The sequence below is a fragment of the Notothenia coriiceps genome, unplaced genomic scaffold (genome assembly GCF_000735185.1).
Source record: "Notothenia coriiceps isolate Sejong01 unplaced genomic scaffold, NC01 NC01_scaffold00030209, whole genome shotgun sequence".
Taxonomy (NCBI): domain Eukaryota; kingdom Metazoa; phylum Chordata; class Actinopteri; order Perciformes; family Nototheniidae; genus Notothenia; species Notothenia coriiceps.
The window spans coordinates 10,604-36,739 of NW_011362910.1; the positions used below are offsets into that span (position 1 = coordinate 10,604).

At 38.7% G+C, this 26,136-nt stretch overlaps 2 protein-coding genes across 3 annotated transcripts; one reads left to right on the plus strand and one right to left on the minus strand.

Annotated features, from left to right (window-relative positions):
• Nucleotides 1-511: 511 nt before the first annotated feature.
• Nucleotides 512-13,240, minus strand: dgat1a (diacylglycerol O-acyltransferase 1a). The gene is made up of 16 exons (XM_010787149.1): nucleotides 12,663-13,240; nucleotides 10,754-10,841; nucleotides 6,106-6,146; nucleotides 5,773-5,858; nucleotides 5,269-5,321; nucleotides 4,719-4,824; nucleotides 4,498-4,626; nucleotides 3,984-3,991; nucleotides 3,795-3,833; nucleotides 3,633-3,674; nucleotides 3,436-3,480; nucleotides 3,073-3,185; nucleotides 2,763-2,828; nucleotides 2,499-2,586; nucleotides 1,501-1,563; nucleotides 512-1,414 (listed from the first exon to the last, which is right to left on the minus strand). The coding sequence occupies exons 1-16, from the start codon at nucleotides 12,938-12,940 to the stop codon at nucleotides 1,268-1,270; spliced, it is 1,392 nt and encodes a 463-aa protein (XP_010785451.1). The 5' UTR covers nucleotides 12,941-13,240; the 3' UTR covers nucleotides 512-1,267.
• A 775-nt stretch (nucleotides 13,241-14,015) lies between these two features.
• Nucleotides 14,016-26,074, plus strand: LOC104959280 (TBC1 domain family member 20). 2 transcript variants are annotated; one of them, XM_010787145.1, is made up of 10 exons: nucleotides 14,016-14,523; nucleotides 15,287-15,341; nucleotides 16,208-16,338; nucleotides 16,932-17,012; nucleotides 17,726-17,912; nucleotides 18,155-18,256; nucleotides 20,417-20,558; nucleotides 21,392-21,576; nucleotides 22,590-22,699; nucleotides 23,540-26,074. In XM_010787145.1, the coding sequence occupies exons 1-10, from the start codon at nucleotides 14,454-14,456 to the stop codon at nucleotides 23,704-23,706; spliced, it is 1,230 nt and encodes a 409-aa protein (XP_010785447.1). In that variant the 5' UTR covers nucleotides 14,016-14,453; the 3' UTR covers nucleotides 23,707-26,074. The 2 variants fall into 2 exon arrangements, with proteins under 2 accessions (XP_010785447.1, XP_010785446.1); XM_010787144.1 differs by having other exon boundaries at nucleotides 14,018-14,523; nucleotides 23,525-26,074.
• Nucleotides 26,075-26,136: the final 62 nt, after the last annotated feature.

Below are 26,136 nucleotides of genomic sequence, written 5' to 3' on the forward strand. Positions count from 1 at the left end.
ATCACTGGGATCTTTCTTATATTGCGATTTTAAAGGTGGGGTAGGTACGTTTCAGAAACCGGCTTGAGATACACTTTTTGTTATATTCCATGGAATGCTCTTAACATCCCGATAGCAATGAATATCTTAAGTGCTTTGACAAAAGATCCATAAAAAATGTATTGCCGCCCTGTCTGTCAGCCTTCCATCTCGTGCACGCACAAATGTATCTCGTGCCCTCCTTGGGCGTGCCGTCATTGGGCGTGCATTGCAGCAGTACTTCAATGACTCGCCAGCAACAGGCGGACACTTTCACCATGGCAGAGTTAGGTTCAACATCGTCTACTGTTTGCAAAAGAAAAAATGTAACGGAGCAAATTAAGAACAAAAAGAAAGTGGAAACTAGGAGAAGTCAAACCAGAGTCAATATCGGAGTTGCTTTGGCTGTGTAGTATTGCTAACCTAGATGTGTTTAGCTTTGCCTGATATGTAACGTTACTGCAGCCTGCTCTCGCGCAGGAGGTGCTCTGTAAGGAAGTCTGAAGGAAGGGGCGGATTCTTTTTGGCTGTGTACTTTCAAATTTTAGTGCACTCGAGCCGGTTTCTGAAACTTACCTACCCCACCTTTAAAGCATTGGCTACTTATCTGTCATCATCTTCCCCCTGTTGCCTTTGAAAGCAAGGCTCTGTTGAGGATCCTCTTCTGTGTTTTTCTCGGCAGTGGTTCACATTTGTTGCGTATATTCCAGAACAAAAGGGGGTCTGCTTACAAGCAGTGTTTCCACTTTTGAATGCAGCGAAGTGCTCTTATCATTTTATATATTGCACTTAACCTTAGTTTGAGCTCATACATTATCAATCAGCCATTTTGGCAACTTTGGGACACCTTAGAAATTAAATACTTGTTTGTTTAAGGTTGAATCGTTTCAATGCTAGATATAGATATTAAATCAGGTGGAGACTTTGGACCTGACTTCAAAGGAATGTCCTAATAAAAGAGGAATACTCTTTAAAGCAAGCACTTCTCAGGTTCTACGAATACTTTCCTGAGTTCATTTCTCTATAGTGCAAAAATTCACGAGGCAAAAACTATTTTCTTCTGCTTTCACTGACAGATTCATATCAGCAGGACTTTCTAATAAAGTCCACTCAACCTACTCAACTTGAACTCCTTGAGTAGTCCTGCAGGTTGTGTATGTGTGTGCGTGTGTGTGTGTGTCTGTGTGCGAGTATTCAGCATGACTTGTACATGTTTATGTGTGTGACTGTGAAACTGTGTGTGTGTGTGCTATGTCGTGCTCCCATAATGAATGACATAGTAGTCATGGACGTACATCAACACAGCGACAGGCTGGCCAATGATGAGTGAGATCCACACTGCGGCGTTGCCATAGTTTCCGTTAAGAAAACGACCCACAAACAACGCCAGAGGAACCTGGAGAGGTTAAAGGTCAGAGGTCAAAGGGTGTTTCGCCTACAGCAGAGGAGAGAAAAGGTGATAGACGGTTCAGTGTGTCTTACCTGAGCCATCATTCCCATAAAGGCCCACGGTCTGAACATCTTCAGAGGAACGCTCACCAGGTACTGAAGAAGAAAGACAGAGGAATACAATCAGACACAGACCATCTCTCAAGATGTATTGCAAATTAGTTATTGTGAGAAGGGAACAAATGAAAACTCATATCTCAGATGCAACAGCTTCAGGAATCAAAGTTTTGACACAAAACATCGTTTTAAATTACATATAACAGTTTGAATTTGCACTGCTTAATATAGTGTAAAATATTTGTTGTCATTTGATTCACTTTACTGTCTAAGTTGTTGAACTGACAACTGTACACACAAGGCCATTTCAGGCACAGACATCGAGTAAAAGGATAGATGTCTGGAGGATGAATTAGCAGATACATGGCATTCAGACTTTATTCAGACCCGCTTATTTCTAATGCCTTATTCTACAATCATTTATTCCTTTAAAGGTTGGGTAGGTAAGTTTGAGAAACCGGCTCGAGATACACTTTTTGTTATATTCCATGGAATGCTCTTAACATCCCGATAGCAATGAATATCTTAAGTGCTTTGACAAAAAATCCATAAAAAATGTCCTAATACTAAAAAGTAATACTGTAAAAAGCACGACCAATCATTTTAGCCGTCCTGGCTAAAGTAACTGGACGGCCTACCTGCCTGTCAGCCTTCCATCTGTGCACAAACTTATCTCGTGCCCTCATTGGTCATGTGCGCGCTCGTGTGGGTTGGAGGAAGTGGCAGATTTGTTCCGGCTGTGTATTTTCAAATTCTAGCGCACTCGAGCTGCTTTCTCCAAAATGACCTACCTCACCTTTAACACTCTAATAATTCTGAAAAAGTATTCAAAATAAATCCCTGAGATATCACAGTGAGTTTAGATTTATGAATTTGAATGATTTTTGCATAGTGGTCTGAATCCTTTCTGGACGATATGTTTGTAGAATGTAGTGGTTAATGTGACACAGGAAGAGTGATTGCATTTGCTTTACCTCGTGGAAGAAGGCAGACATCAGGAAGACAGCGGTTCGTGCCAGAAACTTGTTGACGCCATTTCTCAACATTGGCTTATAAAAGTGTCTGTAACACACAAAGACGAAGACAACCAACACATTACATTGACCTTTATCTTTTCAATAAAAAAAAAACTATAACCTCAAATGAATGCCGGGCAACACCTTGATTTTATTTCATACACACAGCAATAATATTGTGATCAACCATGGTAATAATACTAGTGCAGGTTTGGTGCTCACCTCAGACACCACTTGTAAACTGGGATATTCCAGTTGCTCCAAAAATATGTGACAGTCTCAGAGTTCCTGAAATGAACAAGAATGGTACAGATTGAGAGTTTGACCTCAAGACAATTGGGTTTTCTGAACGACTGCTACGTATCTCTTAATAAATACTGTGTTGTTCCTGTGTTATGTGGGGCACATGGTACAGTACCAAATTACTTTTAGGATTAAATAAGACAAGCTCAAAATGATCACAAGGTTTAGGTGTGACTGCATACTGTATGTAATATGTCATTGTGTGTGATTGAATGATCCTTCTGCTCACCACCAGTCTTTGTAGAACTGTCTGTCTCCAAACTGCAGCAGCTCTGCCACAAAGTTCAAACAGGAGTGGAAAAACCAATAGAAGAATATTAACCATATCAAATGGTTAGGGACCTGGGAGAGGAAGAGGGGGGGAGGAGAGGGTCGTGGGAGTAGTTAGGAGAAGTTTGGTATGGTCATATGGTTGGTTGGGTTTTACAGTCCTAATAATCATACAGTATGAGACAGACACAATATGAGACAGACTCATTTTACACAAGATTAAGTGGTTAAAGTTTATTATTTTCATTTTTTAATGATAGATATAAGGTCGTGACAGGACATAGATCTGTTTAGTGTAACTACAGTACATCAAGATACTCACAGCTAACTTTAAGAGGCGCTCGACCATCCTTGAAAAGTCCATTTCCTGTGAGAGACAAACATTATATTTTGTATGATGTCTGATAGTGTATAACATGTAAAGTACAGTAGTGTGTGTGTGTGTGTGTGTGTGTGTGTGTGTGTGTGTGTGTGTGTGTGTGTGTGTGTGTGTGTGTGTGTGTGTGTGTACACACTTACCTGGAATGGTTTCATTGAGTTCTGTATTGTGGGAACCATCCACTGGAAGACACAAAGGAAATGACTTAGCTTGTTTAAGGGATGAAAACTGATCTGATAGGAAAATATTGTAATATTTTCTGAACATCTGCATGATTGAAGCAGTGTTAGAATTCAACCCACCTGCTGTATCAACCCCACCAACAGCTGCATGAAGAAAAGCTACAAGAAAGAGTCAAAATGAAAACCTGTTAACATGCATGTCTGTTTCATTGTCCACCATCTAATTTTAAATAAACATACAAAACAAAACGCTATAAGTGAGTTTGTGTGTGTGTGTGTGTGTGTGTGTGTGTGTGTGTGTGTGTGCACAGATGGACCTGAAAAACACAGACACATCAAAATGAAGACTTTCATTCTCACACACTTATCTCAATCAATGTTTTCCCATCATAAACATTATAAATACACGAGGTTACTCTGTGTGTTTTCGGTTTATCCCAACTCTTACAGTGAGGAGGTAAACTTATTAAGTTGAATCTAAGATAAAAATAGCTTCAAAATGCCAACAAAACGTTGACAGCTATTCAAGAGACACAACTGTCAGTGCATGACGTGCAGATTTTCCTGTCACCACTAGATGGTGGTAGCAGCACAGTAATAAACAATAAAAACAAGATAATCCTGTTGAGTGTACACTGATTACATTACATTACTTACTGATTACATTTTGATTACATTTCTGTAAATGTCTTGTTTAATCCGGCCATTATTTAGCATCTCTAATGGAGCAGCTCTTATGTTCAGTGTACTGTATTTTAGGTATTTTATGTGCGTGCCTCCAGACAATCTTGTTAACATTTCTTGTACGTTCCAATATACTTACACGAGTATGATCGTGTTAGTCTTTTGGCTTTCATTTGTCTGATTTGTCGACACCACCTGTTGGTGTCTTGGTAGGAGTACAGCTTGAGAAACAGAATTGAGTAGGCTCCTAGGGAGAGTATACCGCCCACTGAAACACAAACACGAAAAACTCATTCTTAATCAAAATGTCTTATTAACGTCTTAAAATATGATTGTGTATTTACTGTATTAAGTAAGTACCTGGGGTCATGGATGTAAGAGTGAGTACAGTTGCTGCAGGGAAGATCAAAATGGATGTCAGGTTAACAATGTGAAGAATCCCTCCTGTCCTTTGAGAAATGGTACCCTAGGAATGATGAAAGAAAAACAGTCTTACATTATGAAAACATTTGATCTGAAACACAATTTTTTTTACACTGCAACACTAGATCCAATGTGCTTTTAACATATAGAATATGGTCAGAAGTGATTTAGATAATATGTTATCTAATCTAAACCAGGAGTGGTTTTCTAATCAGACTGAAGAGCAGGTATAAAGAGGGGAGGGGCTGTGAATGTAGGAATGATGTGTATTGCAGCTCTTTGATGGGCGCCCCCTGAATGATAAATGAAAAATAAACCTACTTTCTCCCAACAGGTCGTCTAAATGTGAAGCAATATGTTCTACAAAATCATTAAAAAAAGGTTATTTATACACTGGGTTACAAACCAAAACTAATTTGTAAACCCAACCATAACTTACCATAAATGGAAACTAGGAAAATATATGCAAATCATTGTAATTACTCACCACAGCCAGGCGCCTCTCAGTGTACAAGGTTGCTAGGATGAACACATTAGACGCTGAAACACAGAATTGACAAACTCATCTCAAACACCATTTAACACAGACAAATGCACGGAGGAACTGGCGCCTGCTGAGGACAACTATGAGGCTGGTGTCAGCAAATAGACAATGTCTGGAATCAACCTTCTTTGGGTAAATAATCAATAACAGCTATGCTACAAAATCCAAGTGAGGCACTCACAATGCTTCTATATGCCATCATTGAGCATCTGGCTCATTAAATCGGCGATAACATACCGAATCAGATCAGCCATTTGGGACATGGCGAGGCTATTAAGCATGATTTATTTCATTCAACAACAACACTTGGATTTAGGTTCAGGGTATACAGGTTTGCTAACTTCAACTTGAAAATCAACCCTGAGGTCAGAGAAAGACAAATCGCTATGAGGCATTCAAGGTCTGTTGAAAATGTTGACATTGAGGCAGTAACAAAATGTTCCATACCAATGATGAGGCAAGCTGCTGGCCAGCTATAGGGGTCTTCCAAGAAGAGAGACACTACTTGGATAGGATCGACCAAGATACCATACCTACATTAGAGAGAGAACATTTAGAAATGGTCTTATTTAGATAGGAGGCAAACATGTTTTTTTTGGTTTAAGATAGGTGCATTCAGGTAAACGTTTGGTGTGAGAGTGAAAGGAATGAAATTAGTGGTGAAGTGATGGCCATTGGTTCAATTGAATGGGAGTGGGTTGTGACAACACCTAAGACAACATGTAAGTATGTGTGTGTGTGTGTGTGTGTGTGTGTGTGTGTGTGTGTGTGTGTACTCACTTAATAATGTTCTCTAAGAATAGGCGTGCATTGCTCAGCACCTGAAAGAGAGGAAGAGCTCAAACGATTAGTCAGCTACTCAATCTGAGGTTACATTGTGTTCCATCAACTATAATCGTAAATCAACTATTTTAATCATTGATTAAATGCTAGTTTTTCATCAGAAAATGACGTTCTTAGCCTTGCAAATAATGACATTAAAGAATATCTTTTGGAGGTGGCTCACAAAACATCTTGGACTTTTGACTTTGAACTTTTTTCACTTTTTTTTTGACATTCTATAGACCAAAGGATTCTGACCTAATCTAATTGGCAGATTAACGGCTAATGAAAATAATTATTAACATTTTTTGATTGCATCTAGCATTTGTTTCCCCAAAAGTATTTCTAGCCTTCTCCTAAAAATCTGTTTTTTCATTTTATTTTGCCACAGCTCTGCTAATGATGAGTCTGTATGGTTCAATGCATTTGTTTGTGCAATTAGGGTGAGTTTTTGTTCAAAGCAAAAACAGAAAGAGGATTTTCCCACTTACATCTCTGACTTAAGATGGTTAAATAGTCACTGCCCAGAAAACACACAAGAAAAAGCTGTTTGCAACAAAAGCAATATAAAGTAACATATTCATATCTACACAATCTGTTCAAACACCTTCATAGATCAGAGCTGTGTTTAGACAAATGTTTCTGCTGCTATCACACCGTGATAACTGTCACACCCTGCTGCTTAACTCCTCCTCTTAAAAACAGTCAAGTAAAAATAGTCAAGGTCCAAGTCCACCTGTTATCTGAGCTTTCTTAGATAAAGCTTACCAACCACAAAGAGCTAAAAATGCTTATGTATAGCATGTATCCATTTAAAAAAAGCATTTGTATGGCCAATGAGTTTAAGGGACAGTGAGGGTGGGACACATGATAAGGTCATGGTGATAATGTGGCATGTTACAACTCAGCACACTGCTCTGCCAAGATCCTGCAGCAATGTGCTTTTGATTGACCTACGTCTTTTGTCCCAAACAGATACCTTTGCCTTAGTAACCTTCAGCATGGACAAGACTTGAACAGAATGTAACACACGACTATTGGGACACTGGTCTGTCCAGAGCATTTATAGAGCATTACAAAATCTGATTTAGAAATAATTCCACTTAAAATGTGTCTTCTCTGTTGTCCCTGTCTGGAGAGAGGTCAGTGTGCGAAGGCAGATACAGAACAACACACCGGGAGGCAACTCAGTGTCTTGCTTAAAGACACTTCAGCAGGGGGGGGGAAACTGAACCTACAACAACTAAAAACATTTCTATCGAGCTGTTATCACAGTTTGGAAGTTTGTCCTGGAACCTATTTTCAAAGACGTATTTTTCTTATCTTATTTTAAATCCTAAACACATTTCTTCAGTAATAAAACACCAATGATAAGATGTTAAAATGGATAATTATGACTACATCCATAATCTTTAGAACCATCTGTTTTATATTTCTAAACATTTATGTTAATGTATAAACAAGATTAAGGAGACGATAAAGTTTTGATAAAAATCTGTCTGAATAAAAGCCATCTCTGTGTCCTGTGAATAGTAGAGGCTTAGTTTAAAAATAGAAAGAGCTGCTGGGGGTTGGCTGAACTTTAGCTTGCCATGGAAAACTAACCTGAGATGACTGGGGCCAACAAAGACTGAATTATCAAACATTTTCCATCAGAGGGCTTCTATTAAACTGTTTCCTTTGACACACAGCGATACAACTTACATGTTCCCCATAAACAGCAGTCTGTATTAATAGTTAAATAAATGTTGTAGAAAGAAACTGGCCAAACTATTTGTTGACAGTAATCTGTTTTAACAACCGTGGTATGCTCAGAAAATCTGCAAATGGGCGCTACATTTAGATTTTCTATGCACTGTCCTAACTGTTAAAGTGCTGTGCATGGGAACAATACAGCATCAATTGTTTGTACCATATCCAGGATGATCATTTTTATTGTCAAGTATCAAAACTGCATCTTATCCCAAATATCTTCACTGTCTTACTACATTTTTGTATAATGTTTATGCCTTCTGAACAAGCATGAACAACATCTTAAAGCACTGTTTGTGTTGGTTTGCTAGAACAGATGTTTAAGCACCAATATAAATGTGCGTGTGTCTTGTTAGTGAGGTATTTAAACCTTTAAAAAAGGACAGGTTTATGGCTGTAGACCAAGGACAACATGGATCCTGTATGACATTCTCATATGGCCTTACATTCTGACAATGGCTTGTGTAAGAAATGGGAAACATGAGGCCATTTTAGAAAACCAGATTCAAAAGTGCTTCCATGAACATCCAAATGAGGTCACACTCTTTTCATGGATTTCTCTGTTACCAAATGTAAACATCTGTGACGCTTATACTTTTATACATTTAAAAGCTGTCCTGAAGGCAGCTAATGGATTTATCTTGTTTTATTATTTTGTCTACCGCCTTAATTAATGTTGTGAATGAAGTGCTTTATTTCTAAACACTTGGTTACAGCATTCAGAGAGTTTAAATGAAGTATAACAAGTACAACACATTAACGCTCTCATCTGCATGTGCCCCTGCAGCTGACATTTTAGGGAATTAGACGAGGGTTCTGGTTATGGAGGACTAAGCTGGTAAATGCACACACCCACAAGTCTCTGTGGTTCCACTTTACACTCTTAAAGTATAATCCTAGAGGCTTCCTAAAAACAGTCTGAACCGAGCGGAGACAACCGTCTCTTGTGACCACAAAGTAGAGGCCGTGGTCGTCACAGCAATATACACTTTCATAGATGGAATTAATCCTGTCACAGAAGTGTAAAAATAGACCTGATTTAGAAAGAAAACCTGGAAATACACACAAGTTTAAGGCTTAGATGAGATGCCTTTTTCAATTTCTTTAGGATTATGGCTAACTGGATATTTGTATCCTCCACGTGTATCAGTCTACTGGCGGTGACTGGATGTTCAGAGGGCGCCTTTGGAGACACACACACACACACATGAATTTAGCCATTTTGTTCTGAAAAAGATCTTGTTGTCCAGAAGTCAACTCGGCCCAGGGGGGCATTTTTGGCTGTGATATGACTGAGATCAGTATTTCAACACAACATTCAGCTCCAAGACCCCCAAAGGACGGACTAAAGGTCTCCAGCATGTGTCCCTAACATAGGGTGTGCAACTTGGTTAAAGGTCTCACATTAACTCATATTTAAGTGTTTTGCTTTAAGGTACAAAAGCCACAGCCACTACTAGAGTCTCTGACATACAGTAGATGATACAGACCACAGTACATCCTGAAACTGGCCTATTTCCCACTGCATCTTCAACATTAAACAGCAGCTGCACATCTGTAGCGAATTATGCAATTTTTTTAAATTTGTATTTTACATTTCATTTAGAGTGCTTGTCATGTTTTTGCAAATAGGTATATTTCTGCTTTCAAGTTAATCTTCTCATCATGATTACGATTTGTACTTGCCAAAGATGTGTCATGCACACTGGCTTTTTTTTCGGGGCTATAAATAGGAACGTCCCAGCTAAAAGAATAATCTCTAGGGATCATGTTTTATTTTTGAATTTAAAAACAAGAACCAACTTCAATGGTCAATCAGAAGATACTCTAGGTCTAGGAAACATCCATCAGGCTTGTGAGGGATGTTAAAATGTTATTAAAAACAAGGATTTAACATTGAAAGCATATAATACTGATGGACATAGGTCAAATTAGAAATGATACCTAGTTTAACCCTTCATACACTGTATATGTGTTCAGAGATGCTTCATATTTTTCAGCCTAAAATCATCAGTCATGCAACCATAGAAAACTCCCTTCACTGTGTTTATATTAACCTTTTTATTAAATGTGTGCTTAACGTGTCTGCCACTTCAATCCTTGTTATTTTCACTGCAGGTATATCAGAACACCCTAAATACATGAACAGCTGACATTAGGTCAACTTCTGCTGAGAGTGAACGCTCAATATGCTTTTCAAAGTAAACTCAAACTGGTATGAAACTATGAATAATCCACCCACCACCACCAACAATTTTGATTAAGGTTGTAGAAACAAGAAAGTAATGAAAAGAAAGGAAAATGTGAATGCATATCATGTTCTGGATCTACAAATGTAAAGAGATAAAACTGAAAAAACGACTTATCTGACAACTCAGACAGGTGAGAGTGTTACTGTTTAGTGTGGACTAGTTAGTGCGGAATGGCAATTCTTATTCTGTTGTTAAAGCAATGACATATATAACCTGTGCCTCAGTTATATGTGCTGCTATGATATACTGTATATGCTTTTGAGTGAGAAAGACTAATAGAAAGAGAGAGTGACCAATAGAAGGATATGCAACTGGATATTTTTATAAATGTGAAGAACATCAGCTACAAAAGGCCTCTAACAGTCATTTGGGGCAATGTCAAGACATGAAAGAGACAATTATTGAGTGCATGTCAAAGCATGTTTTCATTTAGAGGTATTTGTTTGGTTCCACAAACATTTCAATTTCAAGAGGTTTAATACTTAGACATGGTTATTATAGTTTTAACTATATATATATATAGTACTATTAACATTATATAGTCATTGCTAAAAAGTTGAAAGTACATTTTAAGTCCTAAATGCACACGCAGTTTGACTCACCAGCATGACAACACACCAGTTGAGGATTCCTCTGTAGTTGCTGTAGCCACTGGCTGAACTTAAGAGAGACTCCTGGAGGACGTGACAGCTACGTGGAAACACAAAGTCAACAGTTTTATTGACAAGGTAGACATTTTTAGGGCTAATCAAGCCCTTTAAATTCCTTTCTGTCTGTTTACCTACACAGGCTCAGGGATGAAATCTTTGGTAACGTCCCTCAAGTTGCTCTCATACCTCCATTAATATAAATTCAACTGCATCTTGATTCTTGAATTGAACATTCTATAATAGAAATGAACTTTTATGAAAAAGGAATAATGTTTACATTAAACAGGTTTATACAGTGAACAAAGTTTCTTCCCAAATCAATACATGATTTGGCATGAATTACAAATGTTAACTAATTTGAGAGGACAGTAATGATGGCCCACCTAAAACAGATCTACGTTATAGGTATTTCTTTTCTATATAGAGTTGTATTTTATGTTATCTCTTTACTTTCACATTATGTTTCTTGTTATGCACCAAATCACAAAGACACATTGTTTGTGCGAACCAACTTAGTCCTACAAATGCAACAGGCACTGGCGGAGTTGTGAAAATGTAGGTTAAATGTACTGAACCGATTGTCCAAAGTTCATTGTGAAAACTGAGGCTATTCATCAGGCAAGAATTTTTTACACAACCCCACGTGACTGAGATAACGGAGCAGAAGTGAACGACTAGGCAGAGGCAAACAGGGAGCAAGAAGTAAAGAACAAACAGTAGGAGGGTGAACTTGAAAATAAAGGAAGAGGAGGAACATCATGTGGAGAAGCAGAGGAGAATATGAGGTTAAGAGACATGAGTGATTTGAGGGAAGGAAGGAACGAAGGAAGAAAATTAGCATTTAAAGAGAGGAAAGAGTAGAAGGGTTCCTCAAAGGATCGCAGAAGCACATATGCCTTTGTTGACTCACTGTTACTGTAATACAGGAAAGTATTACTACTCAGGACTATAATGTGAATTACAATCAATTCATTTCCATATTATGGCTGCATCACTTTAGTACCCAAGGATACCAATGTTTATATCTTACACTGCAAAAGATATTGTTGAACACCAGCCAGTAACTTGGCAGCTTACAACAACAATAACAATGCAATTTATCAAAGGTGAGGACATAATGTATCTGGGTAAAGGTCAGGCTATTGTGTCTTCTATCACAATATCTGTTCTAACAAATGCGTACTACTTTTGACATGTATTTAAACTTAAAGCTAGCCTCTCCATCTTTTATAAAGTCAAAGTGTCATCTCAAGAAGGGCTGCTTAATTTATACCTTTCTTAACATTACAAAAATACACCCGCATAAATACTTGGTTTAATATGAAAATGCATCTAGAGATGCTTCCACTCTTCTAACCTAAACAAATTATGTACAAGGTGACACGTAACTAAACCTTTATTAGCTTAGCTTTATTTAGTTGTATTAACTTTTTGAATGATGTCAGTCAAAAGTTAAACACTTTGTAAACTCAGATTGTTAATGTGCTATACAAATAAAGTTATTGTATTATCATTGTTGGAATGATCCAAGGTTGATATTCCATTGTTTATGAATCTGCTTGTGTCATTTTCTATGCAGCAGTGTATTGTATTAGGCCACTATTTGTATTAGCCTGCCCAAAGTCTACACATGATAATAAACTCATAGCTAACTCTGGCATATTTAGATGGAGGGGGAAAATTAAATGTCAAATAATAGCTGTCCATGGACAATGAATAAATGAAAAGGACAATCATAATAAACTGGCAAAAAAAAAAAGGGCAATCAGCAAAAGGAAATCCGAAATAAACGCAGATTTTATACAAACGATCCACCTTAATGAGTAATGACACATTCGTCATTCAAGTATTAAAAGGTTACCTGAGTCTCTCGTTAAACTCCTCCACAACACTCATTTGTTTTTTGCTCGGACTGTGTGGGGGCTGCTGCCCCGAAACCCCCATCTCTCTGTCCGGCTTCCCGTTACTCGGATGCATGGACACATCGTCTGTTTTGGCTTCAGCGCCGGGGCTCTGTGGAGGTTTCTCCCCGGCATCGTGACTCTTGCTCCCGTTGGCTTGTTTTACCGGTCCGCTGCCGGTGATGGTGGTCCTCCTCCTGCGGGTTACGGGCCCTTTCATCTCGGCTCTCTCGCTCATTTCAGCAGGTCAAATCACGCAGTTTTCACCTGCCGGACATCGCTGCTTCTCTGGCTGTCTCGGGTGTCTCTGTTATCATCCGGAGGGTCACATCCAGAGAGCAGAGATCAGTCCTAGCAGGTCCGGAGAGTGCCGGTTATGATTAGGCGTTTCATCACCACTACTGCTGTGATTAAGGTTGCCACGTCGGTGTTGACATCCCCCTTTCGAGAAAACTCCAAATCTATGCTACTCAATCCACTTCCGTATAGAACAACGGAAATGTACTGGGTAATATCACATGGATGTATTATAGCGTTATATCAGCAATATCTAAAGTATTATTGTAAAACATGATATATTCGCCATAACAAAGATAGAGTAGATTCAAGACGTGATTATATTAGCCCCGCCTCAACAATTAAAGGCCCTATCATTATTTGACAGACTTAAATACAGGAAATATGAGCTCATATGTCTGTATTTTATTCATCTATTTATATTGTATTTATTGTATTATCTATTGAATATATATATGTATATAAACATTAGAATGATATAGACCAGGGGAGTCTTTGTAAATTAAGGTTAGTCTCAAACTAAATTACCTAAACTACTTTTTAACTTCATCAATTAATTAATGAGGATCTGATTTTAGAAGGGCTAATACATAGGGTAGAAGATCAGTATAGGAGCAAATTGAAAGTGGGGTCCCATGCTGGACTAACCCATAATCCTCCTAGAAATACTTTTGAAACAGGTGAGGAGTAGAATTGTTGTCTGTTTGTGTGTTAAAATATAAAATGTGTTGTTTTTTGGGCCACAGAAAGGGCTGTTATCTGCTACTGTTAGCAGTTTGTAAGTTACCAAAAAAGGAAATGAATTTGTAAAATGATAAAATCACATCACTGTCATTCTGACATAACACTATGGCTATGTTCATAACTCAAATGCAAGTCCATGTATGCATAAAGCAGCATCACTGCATTTTAATCAATTATATTGGTTCAAAATTCATTCAAATTCAACAGTTTACAATTACAAATACACGTCATGCTTTGTGTAAACATGTTGACATAGGCTAGTTGTGTCAAAAATAATACAATTTACCTAACAGCTGCTAAATGAAGATTTACTGTTGCCTTGAGAAAAAGGAATGCGTTCAAAGTAAGTAATTGTGTCACTTACAACATTTTAATTGAGCAATTGCGTTTGAAAGATAAACATAAAACAAACACAGCTCATTATTGCTCAAATTTCAGAACTACAAAACTACAGTCAAGTCAGCTTGCAGTGCGAGTCGGTAAGGAGCCAATGGCATTCGTAGTACATGTCACATGTCAATTCAGCCCAATGGGGCGTAGCCTGATTGTCTAGTTAGGTTGATTCTTTGAGAGACAGCTGTTGAGAGAAACGTTTAACGTATAGCTAACTTTGGTCAGTGTTTTTACCTGTTCGGAGGCATCTTTTTTATTTGTAAATCGGTCTATGGCTCAACACAAACTTTGTCATTAGGTTGTCAGCTTTTAAAGGCATGAACAGGCTCAAAAAGAAGAAACAAAACGCAGGAGCTGAGGTGAATGGGAATGGATCTGTCACAAGAGGTGAGTCAACTATCAGATAGTTAAGCTAGGTAGTGTTTCATAAACGTGTCTAATAAAGACATACATACAGACAAGCCACACAAGATAGTTTTTATATTAAAACACACCCTATATTGATACTCCGTAGGCTAACGTGTAGCTTACAGACAGAAACGTGACTTGCTGTGTCTGCAGTTGGAGAAATGGCAGTGAACTTAATACTATTACTAGCCAGCCATTCAAGTCATGAATCACGATGTGTCCAATGTTGTGCTAACCTGTTTCTAACATGGTTTCTAATCTCCGGTTGTACATTTGTTTACAATCTTGTCAAAGTAAACATTGGCAACATATCTGACAGTAGTGCCTGCGTGGCAGCATGTCTGCCAACTTGGACAATACTTAAATGCTGTTTGCCAGACAAAGGAAGTTGGACATGGTTATGTCATCATTCACTGTCTCTAAAACAGAATATACAAACAGACAAACAAAGATAGCTATGCCATCAATTAACACTGGGTTTTGGTTTGACCCGTCAAGTAATTCAAACTCTCATATCTTATTTTCATTTTCACGTAAGGAACTAAAGCAATCCATTAAAGAAACGCCATGTGTGTTTATTATTTGTCTATATCTGTATGTGTGTTCCATGCATATGATTGCTAGTTTCTATTTATAACTCAAACATGGTCTCCTCCTCCTCCTCCCTCCTCTTCTTTTTTCTCCTTCATCTTCCTCTCCAAATCGTTCTGCCCCTCATCCTTTTTCTCTGTCTCTGTTGCAGAGCCAGATTGTGGGAGGAAACAGAAGTTAGCTGAGATCCATCAGGCTTTGATCAAGTAATGTAACAAATACCAGTTGCACTTTGCTTGTTATGGATATGTTCTCATTATTATTGCTTGAATGGCATTCATTAGGATGTATTATTTACCTCCCATGAGTTTGCCTCAGTTAGCCAAACATCCTGTGGTTTTGTTGATCTGGTGATAAAATACAACAGAATTACTCAGACTGTATTTTATAAAAACACCCTGGGTGCTAAGGTGTTCCCAGCACATTTAGGTGTAATTCCCACAATAGCTTCCCCTAAGAATCTGTCTGTTTTGTAGAAATCTAAAAAGTTTTGTGAGCTTCCGTTCCACATGATGTGTTTTCCCGAGCGGGAAAGCCTCTCCCTTTGCTGAATGCTGTTCCACAATTAGATGTTATGCATCTATCCGTAGACATTGACCTTCATCACTCTTATTTTGCGATAAACTAAAGTATTCTTTGTCCATTCAGCCAAGACATGCAAACACACGCGTCCTTCTGTCCCAGTAGAAAAACAATAACAGTGAAAAATACATAGAATTTGTCTGTCTTGAAATTGATTATAAAATCATTTTCAAATGGTGTGTCGTGGAAGTGAAAAAAGTGAAAGAATTATTGACCCGCTACAATTTACACTAACCCTGCGCTGCATAAACATACTTATTTTGTAAGTAATTTAGTTTCACATCGTGCTTAGTTTCATATAAATAAATGTATTATTACTTGAATCAAAGACATTTCAACTTTATTCCTGAAGTAAGTATTTCCGTGATGGACACTATTGATAATATTTAGAGCCTCTAACTTTTGATGACCGGAGAATACGTTTGCTGTGTAAGCAGATTTTTAAGAGAAGCATCTTAACAATGTCCAATTCTGACTTTTGAACTCCCAGTGATCCAGTGGACATTGAGACCCTGAGGAGGGCAGCAGGCAGTAAGGGAGGGCTGCTCACCGATGAGCTGAGGAGGAAGGTCTGGCCCAAACTACTGAACATCAATGTGTACGATCTGCCTCATAAACCTGGTTAGTAGTTTATTTTCATATGAACTGGGTTGAATTATACTACATGATACTTCATAATTCTGTTACTATTACTAATAGACTAATGCAGGAATGACATAACCTGGAAGTTAGCATCCCTCTGGTTCCTTCGACAACAATCAAATAAAATCTTTCCCTAAAGTTTGGGAATATAGCAGAAAAGATTTTCTAAACAAATGAACACCATTTATAGGATTTTTTTAAGCCTTATACTATAACAGTGGCAAGAAGTTCAGTAAAAAGCTATTTTTAGGCTTCACAACTTCACCACGGTTGCATGACTTTAACATCACCACCACTAAAATAAGAAAAGATAATGTTCCAGACAAACTCTGGTAATTTAGGGACTTGTCTGCAACCACGTTTTTTTAAAGACAAGTTAAAGTGAGGATTACCTGACATGTTTTATGTCATAAAATTAAACCTTCTGGTATCTGGCTTTAAACCCAATAAAAACGCGTTGACTATGACAAAAGGGAATCGGAAGTGAGTAAATGCTGACTCATATTTAGGGTATAGGAATAAATTCTACATCTCTACACCGACAACAATTATAATAACTTCTTTTTTCATAGGTCGAGATGTGAGGGAAAACCACAAGGACTTTAACCAAGTAGTCCTTGATGTCAGGAGGTCTATGAAGCGGTTCCCTAAAGGTGCGTGTATGTGTGTGTGTGTTTGTTTTAAAGATAGCAGCATTGCTCACAGTGCCATTCAACACACCGTACCCCCGTACTTAGAGCAACATATCTGGCAAGGCTTAATAATTAATGAACTGAGTAAAAGCTGCAACAGGGAACATTCTTATGTCACAAGACGCCTGTGTTGTCAGCCAACATCAGGAAGTTGGGAAAGCGACAGAGAAAAGTGTCTTATCTAGAAGCGAGGCTGACAGTTCAGGATAAGAGGAAGCAACACATTTTTTGAAACTGAAAAAAGCAGCATGGAATGAGGGAAAGCTGGACTTAGAGCGTTAGATGCTTAATATAGTTGATCCCTTTCTGTTTACTAAGCTGCTACAATACAATTTATGTAATTTTGCTGTTACATGAAAAGTAAGAATGATATCATTTTTGGAAATTAAACTTCATGTTTAAAGCACACGTACAAGCAAATCCTGTTGTTATTCTCAGGTCTCTCTCAGGAAAATATATTCTGATCTCATTAAGACTGCCTAATTTAAATAACAAAAACATTTATGACCTGTGTTAGTTCTTTTTGAAACTGTTGTTCACAAGCAGTCAGACAAGAGTTAGATAACTTATTTTGAACTATTCACCAAAATGACAATCACATGAATGTTAGCTTTCCTTTAGGGGGTTTTTTCTGTGAAGGTTTTATTTTATAATGAATCCTGGCTCTCCCTCAGGTATGCGAGCCTCAGAGAGAGCTGTGCTTCAGGAGCAGATGATTGACATCATACTGGAGGTTTTGAAACGCACCCCCCAGCTCCATTACTACCAAGGCTACCATGATGTGGCGGTCACTCTGCTGCTGGTGGTTGGGGAGCGGATGACCATCGCCATGCTGGACACTCTGTCCAATCACCATCTCAGGTTAATATCTTTTTTTCCAATCAATCCATTTATATATGCATTTTAATCAACTTTAAAGGCGACAATCTTAAGGATCCTGAAGATATCTGTTTATTTCTTTTTGATGAGAAGAGGGAGTTTGCTGATGGGTTATTAATTTAAATCTGCAACCTTCTTTCTTTTTTACTGTATCAAATTAACCAACCTTATTAACAAATGTTTAGCAGTAATATTGATGTAACCTCTGCCTGTTTTTTCTGTAGGGATTTCATGGATCCTACCATGGACAGCACTAAACACATTTTAAACTACCTGATGCCTATATTGGAACAAGTTGATACAGAACTACATGACTTCATGATCAGGTACACACACACACACACACACACACACACACACACACACACACACACACACACACACACACACACACACACACACACACACACACACACACACACACACACACAGAGTTTGCGTTTGTATTTTACTTATAATTTCTTCAAACAAAAACATATCTAACTCTTATTCTGATTTTGAATGGGTTTAATGGAAGTCATTTTGGACATAATGTAATGTTACCACTAGAGGGCATCCACGTGTTGATTTTCACCTGTGAGATTCACACAGAGACAAAGAGTGAGTTTGTGGTTTTTGAATTGAAAATGCATCAGTAGTGTTCTCTTTTGGGAGTTCTCGTGTCAGATGGTCCAACAGCTGTTTCAGAGGCTTTCCTGTCCCACCAAGGTGTGCATCACATTTACCCTTATTTGTGAGGCGTAATTAGCCATAAAATGATTCATGATATTTATGCAGTTTATCGAAAAAAAAACAAAAAGCTTTTTACCGATATAGGATAAATGTAGGTAAATGTTGAGGTGTCTATTGAGGACTGTGATTTGGGATGTTTGGGAGTCACTGGATCGTCCTCAAAGGTAATTTGATGTGTGGAGGGATATGTGTGTGCTTGCCTGTGTGTGTCTACAGTACCTTTGCTGTCTTGTTGCCTGTTCATAATTGATGTTGTGCTGGCAACCTCCCTTTTTGAAAATGAACCATCTACTTGCATACAAGCTCACACAAACAGAAAAATGATCCAAAAAACAGACATTGCACTGGCAGGGTAAACAACACCGACTTCAAAGTTCGGAACACTCTTTCTTGTGAGCACCTCCACTTCCCCTTACCTGGCTTCTTATCTCCTTTCTGCTTTCCCTTTTCTCTTGCTCCAATTTCATGTTATCTGTTTTATGCTCCTCTTATCACACATGCTCTCTGCCCTTTGCTCTGTCTGTTTACCCCTCCCCTGTTCATCATTCCCACCTACTTATTTCCGCTAGTCACTCCTTCAGTTTCCTTGTACTCATTCTTCTTCCTCACTGAATGTTCCTATCTAATATGTATCAACAACTGCTAAGAGTATCCAATTTACTTGAAACTCTGTCAAAAATAACCAGCTATTTATATCTGCACACAACAAAGAAAGAGGGGAAGAACATTGGATGGTGTATAAACAGTGTGAGAAAAATGTGTTTTGCTCCAAAACTTATGAGGCTAATTCTTTGGACATTTCTGTGGTCATGTCAAAGTCTTGCAAGCTAATGTTTCAAGACCCTCGCTGAGAGCCAGACTCATGTAGATGAGTTAACAGTTCAAGTATTGCTAATGGTGTTTGATGGTGCTGTGGCTATTGAGGTGCATTTACACCTTTTTTTTTTTAAATTTAAAGAAAATGTTTTAAAAAGTTTTGCCGTTTCTCAGCGAGTTTTAACCAAAACATGCAATGGGGAATATTTGGATCCAGTGGTGAAGCTTGAACCACAGTAGGGGATAAAATACACGTTATCTCAGCCTCTCTGCTTAGTCCATTTTTATAATTCTTTCTTACGTGAGAACCCTATTTCATGGTTTTTGCGAAGTTTAGCTGGATCATACCAATACATGGTTATCATTTCATCCCACTGACAACAAATGACTTATACTGTATAATAGGGCTGCTCGATTATGGCAAAAATCATAATCTCGATTATTTGGGTCAATAATTGTAATTGCGATTATTAAATGCGATTATTCATTGACTTTGACATTCATTTATTGGAGATTTTTTTTTTGAACAGTATGTTTTTAACAGTTGATTACCCTGAACTTTAAGTATAATTCAACTGAGAAACCAAAAAAAAAAAAGATCAGTTAAATATTTTTTTTAGAAGACTTTGCATTTTGATCAAGCTATTAGCTGCCTAGCAAATGGTTTAATCTGCCTATATTCATTTTATTCATTCTATAAATTATATTTGTGATTTTATATCTGCATTTTGATTTAGTTCTGCTATTGTAAGCTATTTGATGTTATCAGTTTAGGTTTGCTACTGATGTTTATTTTGGCCAGTTTATTGTAGACAGAGATTGTTCATCTCAGTTTGGCCTTCCTGGTTAAATAAATGTTGTACAGTAAAAAAACTAAACATTGAAGGCATGGCTTGTGTTTCTTTGTTTGTTCACGTTCTCTTTGCATTTCCTCTCAGAGCGGAGGTGGGAACCATCTTCGCCCTGTCCTGGCTCATCACATGGTACGGCCACGTGCTGTCAGACTTCAAACACACCATGAGACTCTACGACTTCTTCCTGGCCTCACACCCTCTGATGCCCATCTACCTCGCTGCTACGGTAAGAAGTTATTGTAGCCAACAGGAATTGAACAACAGGCAGGGACTCAGTTTTGTCAGAAATCCAGGATGCTTACATGCAAATACATGCTGCAGCACACTAACTAACTCACTCCCTCCTATACGTCTGCACGCGGAAAGGCAGAGTGCTGTGAAGTGAAGTTAATTAGACAGATGAGAGGGTGAGAGACAGTGTTATAGAGGGGGAGATAAAAGGGGAAAGTGAAGGAAAAGGACGAAGACTGCATCAGGAAACAGAATGACAAGGAGGGCTGACTGATGTTTGACTGAAAGGATGGAACAATTACAAAGGGAAAGCATCTCTATGTTTGTGACTTTTTTCACTTGGGTTAAAACAACCAACTGTTGTTCTACTGCTGGAACATGTATGATTGAATATGTGTTAATTATTAAAATGTTTATATGTTGTGTGTGCATGCTTTATGTATTTATGGGTTTATTTGAGTCTGAGTAGGATTTTTTTTTTTTGCATGTAAATCAGTGTGTTCAATTGTGCACATATTGCTCATTTGCATTTGAGGATGTTCTAGTATTTGCGATTTTTGTGTGTGTGTAGTGGCTGGGCAGAGGAAGGGTTCTGTTTGAAGTGTGTGAAACAACAAAGCAGAATGTAGTTCATGTTTCCTCCAAGGCTGAGTACAGCGCACAGCATGGGGGGTTAACTCCTTATCTGCTGAGTGCTTATTCTCAGCCTCTCTTGTATCACTGAAGCTATCCAGTTTGCAGAATCTAATCCACGTCTGCTCCAGGGTTAACTAAAGTGCACAGCTTTAGGGTTTAAACAAGACTTCAACCCCTCTTTTTCTTCATCAGATTGTGTTACACAGAGAGAAGGAGGTGAAGAAGACTGAGTGTGACATGGCCATGGTCCACCACCTCCTCTCCCGCATTCCCCAGGACCTCCCATACGAACTTCTGATTGGCCAGGCCCAGGACCTGTTCAACCAGTACCCTCCATCCCTACTTGCCAAGCGGGCAGCACTGCAGCCTCGCAAGAGGTGAAGGGACAAGCTTTGAAACTCAAGCACAGCCCGATACTGCTGGTGTTCACATCATCATATTTACACTTAGACATTCAAACACAAATAAAGCTCAAATATAATCATAAAACCTCAGATGACAAAGAGGGATTACATTACCAATTGATAGAAGGTTTTAAAGCCCACTGTGCAGTTTAAATGATATTAATTGTTTATTTTGAATGCATGTCTGTCGTTTTTGCACATCAAGGCTGCTATTACTTTATTGGAAATACTTTTTTCTGAGTAATGTGAATGTAATCAACAGATCCACATCAAGTCCACATGACAACATTTAAAACAAATATTTTCAATTTAGGAAATATTCACGTTTAAGATGCAGAAAGCAGTGAAAAAGTAGCAATACATGACATAATACTATTAGTTAATACTTATATACTTAAATGTTATCAGTGAGTGTTCTGTCAATCGACTAAATACATACTTCACTAATTGCACCTGCACCTTTAGTTTCATCTGAACATGAGATACAAAAACAAAAGTATTTGAGTGGGATGTAATTCTGTCTTTTACCAAGAGCGAGTGCTCTAAAAACACATCCAGACTCAGCGATACTGCTGACATGCACAGGCCATATGTGTGTGTAACCAGTCATGTGACCATTTTTCTATTTTTTTTTATCATTGAGGAGAAACATAACTCTAGCTACTCAAATACACTTTAGTGTGCCCATAGTTCCCCCATCAGTCTCCCTCTGGGCGTCCTTCACTGTTACCTACAGTCATTGTTCAGGAGAGGAAGTGACATCACTGACACATGGCCTTGACTGAAATATGTCCCATAATCCACTACGCCATGGCTACTGACTTAGCAGATCTCTCAAACTGTCTGTCACGCTTTCTCTCACTTGTCTTTATCCATCAGCTGATCCTTCAATCCATCACTTTCTGTCATTCCAGCTGTCAATGCTTCTCGTAAAACCTGACTCTGCGCTCTTTCACTTACTTGCTCTCCTTCTTTCTGTTTTCCAGTCTGTCCATCAGCACCTTCCAGGCGTTTCAGCTTGCCACCCTCCATCAGAGGCCCGACTCCGTTCTCAAACGCCTCACCAAGGCCCAGGGCTCCAGCACCTCCAGACAAGGTAAAGATAGTAACTGTAATCTTAATACTGACTGAGGAAAGACTGCACGGCCTGCGTATAGTGTGTACAAAGATAGTTTTACTGCTCTTTGTAGGTGGGAATAAATTAATATCGACTGTAAGATCAAACATTTCAAACATCAACATCGTCTGATGGATCTGTAGTTCTTAAAAAAAACGTTTTTATCACAACCCGTAACAAGGCAATAAATGTGTCATCCCACACAAACACTGCCCCCCCCCTTTGGGCCAATCAATAACAAGTAAACAAATGATGTAGTACACCCATCAGACCAATCAAGTGCACATTTAAATATGCCAGAACAGAACAAAGAGATGCTTTATTCCCGTCGGTATTGTGAGAATCTGATCAGTGGTGCCTGTCTGTGATGTACAGCCAATCAGAAATATGCTTCAGCATTCCCCTCAGGCCAAACATTGTTATATTAAAATTGATGAACATCATTCCCTGCAGTTTCATTAACATTCAATTAGCAGCATCATAGATTAAATGCGTAACGGACAGAAAGAGCACCTCCTGATTTCACTGTGGCAGACATTGAATGGGAGTCAGTAACACACAGACAACCCGCTCTCTAAAATGTGATGAGTTTTTAAGTGAAACTAAAAGTGGAATTTATATCTATTTAGGCCTCTAAGTGATCAAAATGAGAGTACTGTTTGGAGCAGGATTGGTTGTTTAATACTTCTGCTCGTCCCTTGTCTCCACTTTTTGTCTTCAATCCCAGTCGTTGTGGTTCAGCTTTCACCTTTTATGAAACCTCTTGGCCCCTGCATATCTCCCCTCCTTGTTCTGTGATTGTAGCCTCTCGATACTCAGGTCTGGAAGCAGCTTTGCCCCAAGAGCGAGGCCAGCTGTGGGGGAAGAGGAACAGGATGGTGAAGATGGCAGTGTGGGGGCTGTCCGCCACGCTCGGGGCCGCCGTGTTCGCTGTGGCTCAGACGGCTATGGACTGGGGACCCGAGGCGTTACTACAACTGTTCTGAGGTGGCGCTGGGGATTTAGACCATTAGACACACAGTGACACGTGTTGACAGCAGACACACATCTGCTCTTCAGAAGGATTAACAATGAACAATCAAACGTACACATGCAAAGACGTTTAAGCTCTTTTCTCCTGCTGAGAGGAAACAGGAGATGTAAGTTACCCTGGTGCCACACAGGTTGTTGCTACTCAACCACAATGAACATATGTTAGCCACTATAGCAAGCCTTGGGATGTGTGTGAGCAAGTGGTTGTGTGATATATCTCATACCTCATGCTGCATGTGAGCATGAATGGATGACTGAGTTAGCCTACTGCCCACCTTGACCTCTTGGGCCCCTGGGCCAGAGACCTTTTTTTTTTTTAATCAATCAAAAGACCAAAAAGGGACAGAAAGCAATCACCAACAGCCAAAAATACAATGCATCACACCTTAAGAGACCAAAAACAACAACATTAATTGACCACATAAAGACGCAAAACAACCACAAGAACAAGCAACACAACCACATAGAGACATAAGACGCTGACACAAATACACAAAACCACTGCTCATGGTCCTTTCATGCACGTGAGACACTAACACTGAATTGTTGGTGTAACATGTCTGTGCATTTGCTGCTTACTGTATGTTGCTGACTAATTTTTTGAATTTCATGCCTGTTTCCTTGCACTTCTGTTATTGATGTTTAAGTGCGCTTGTTGGATCTGCAGCCATATCTGAAAAGTGCACATAGCCAGCACGATGACACATGAATACAAATTATTAAAGAGTGGTGTTTTCAGCTGAAAGCTTCCAGTTATGAGCAAAAAAGGAGAGAAGGAGAGAAAAGGCAAAGATGGAGGGAGAGATTTTTCCTTTCAGCCACTGGTATTAATTGCTTTACTGCGGGTGTCAGCATATTACATTTAGAGTAGAGTTTGTCGCACAAAACGAGTTGTTACTGCCTTAAAATGTGAACATTACACAAGGTTAGCACGCTGCACTCGATGCAAGCAGTTGGCCTTTGGTTGTGTTGTTAAGGGGAAGACACAAGTACTTTTACATTCTTGAAATATTTATCAGGTTTGCAGCAACATCCACCCTGAGCAGCCTTCAAGAGAACATCATATTTCTCGTACGCATTTTAAAGCTACTGTGATTACTTTATGTAGGAAGAAATTGTGTTTTTTATTTCATTAGGTAAATTAGTTAACAACCTGTATAGCACACCCTGTAGATATTGTTGGATTAAACATAATCAATTAGTTCCAGAACTTCCAGCGCCCGAAAAGTAAACATTAATTAATAATACAGGCGTTCCAACTGAGGTGCATACATATGTACAGGGCACGGGGGGTCTCCAAACAGCAATGCATGCTCTGTGTCGACTTATGTTCTGAAATATTTATCGGCTTTTACTAGCATGTTGCCTGGTTGCGTCTGTTAACACAACTGAAACGGGGTCTCAACACTCGTATTCCTCCTCTTTCTCCGACATCAGATATACGTGTGTGCTATCTTTGCACAGTCGGATTTCATGTGAAGTTTACCCTGTTGATGTATGTTGCTCTGAAGCACATTAATTCAACTTGTGTGTGTTTTGTTGTGTATGAAATTACAGAAGAAAGAGAGAAAGAGCTCAGTAGTTCACAAACCAATCAATCTATCACTCCATTAAGTTGTAATTTTATTAAAAAGTCAATACATAAATCAATAAACTCAGGTAGTCTGCTGGTCTTTAAGCCAGTTAGGATTCAGACACCGAGTCAGTCGGCGTGCTGTGTTGCTCGTTGGAAAAGCCTCTGCATGTTCCCCTCATCAGTCTGACAAGCTATGTGATGTAAAACATCATGTGTGCGTGGTCGGATGATTAAATGCAATAAGTGTGTGCTTGTAGTTTGTGTGTATGTGTGTGTAAGAGAGAGACATATTTCATTTTCTTTGCTGATATTTAAATTGCTGGGCATCTTCTGTGTTTCTTTTTATTGTTTGCTTTCCAAAGTATCTCAATATGAACTGTCAACAGTCTAACTATTTATTTTAAGAGCAACAATCTAAATGGCTATTTATGTAATGGTTACATTGGATTTTATGAATGGTTATTTAAGATTTATATTTTTGGCATGAATTAATTGATCATTATTGTTTGTAATTTGAGGGTTTATGTTTTTAAAGTTTATCCAATTTGTTTTAAGTATAACATACTGTATCTGGTCAGTCATTTAATAAATACATATTTGCTATCTACTGTGTATGGTTTGGCATTGCTATCAAACTTTTTTCTGTAATGCTTCCAGGTTTGCAAAGGCTAACATCCCAAAGTTCCTCTCCCACACCTCCTTTAGTGAGATCACTATGTAACACTCACACTTCTATTGGCTAGCGCTCTAACACATTGCACGTGACACAAGGCTGAGCCGTCCAGCTAACCAATCAGAGCAGACTGGG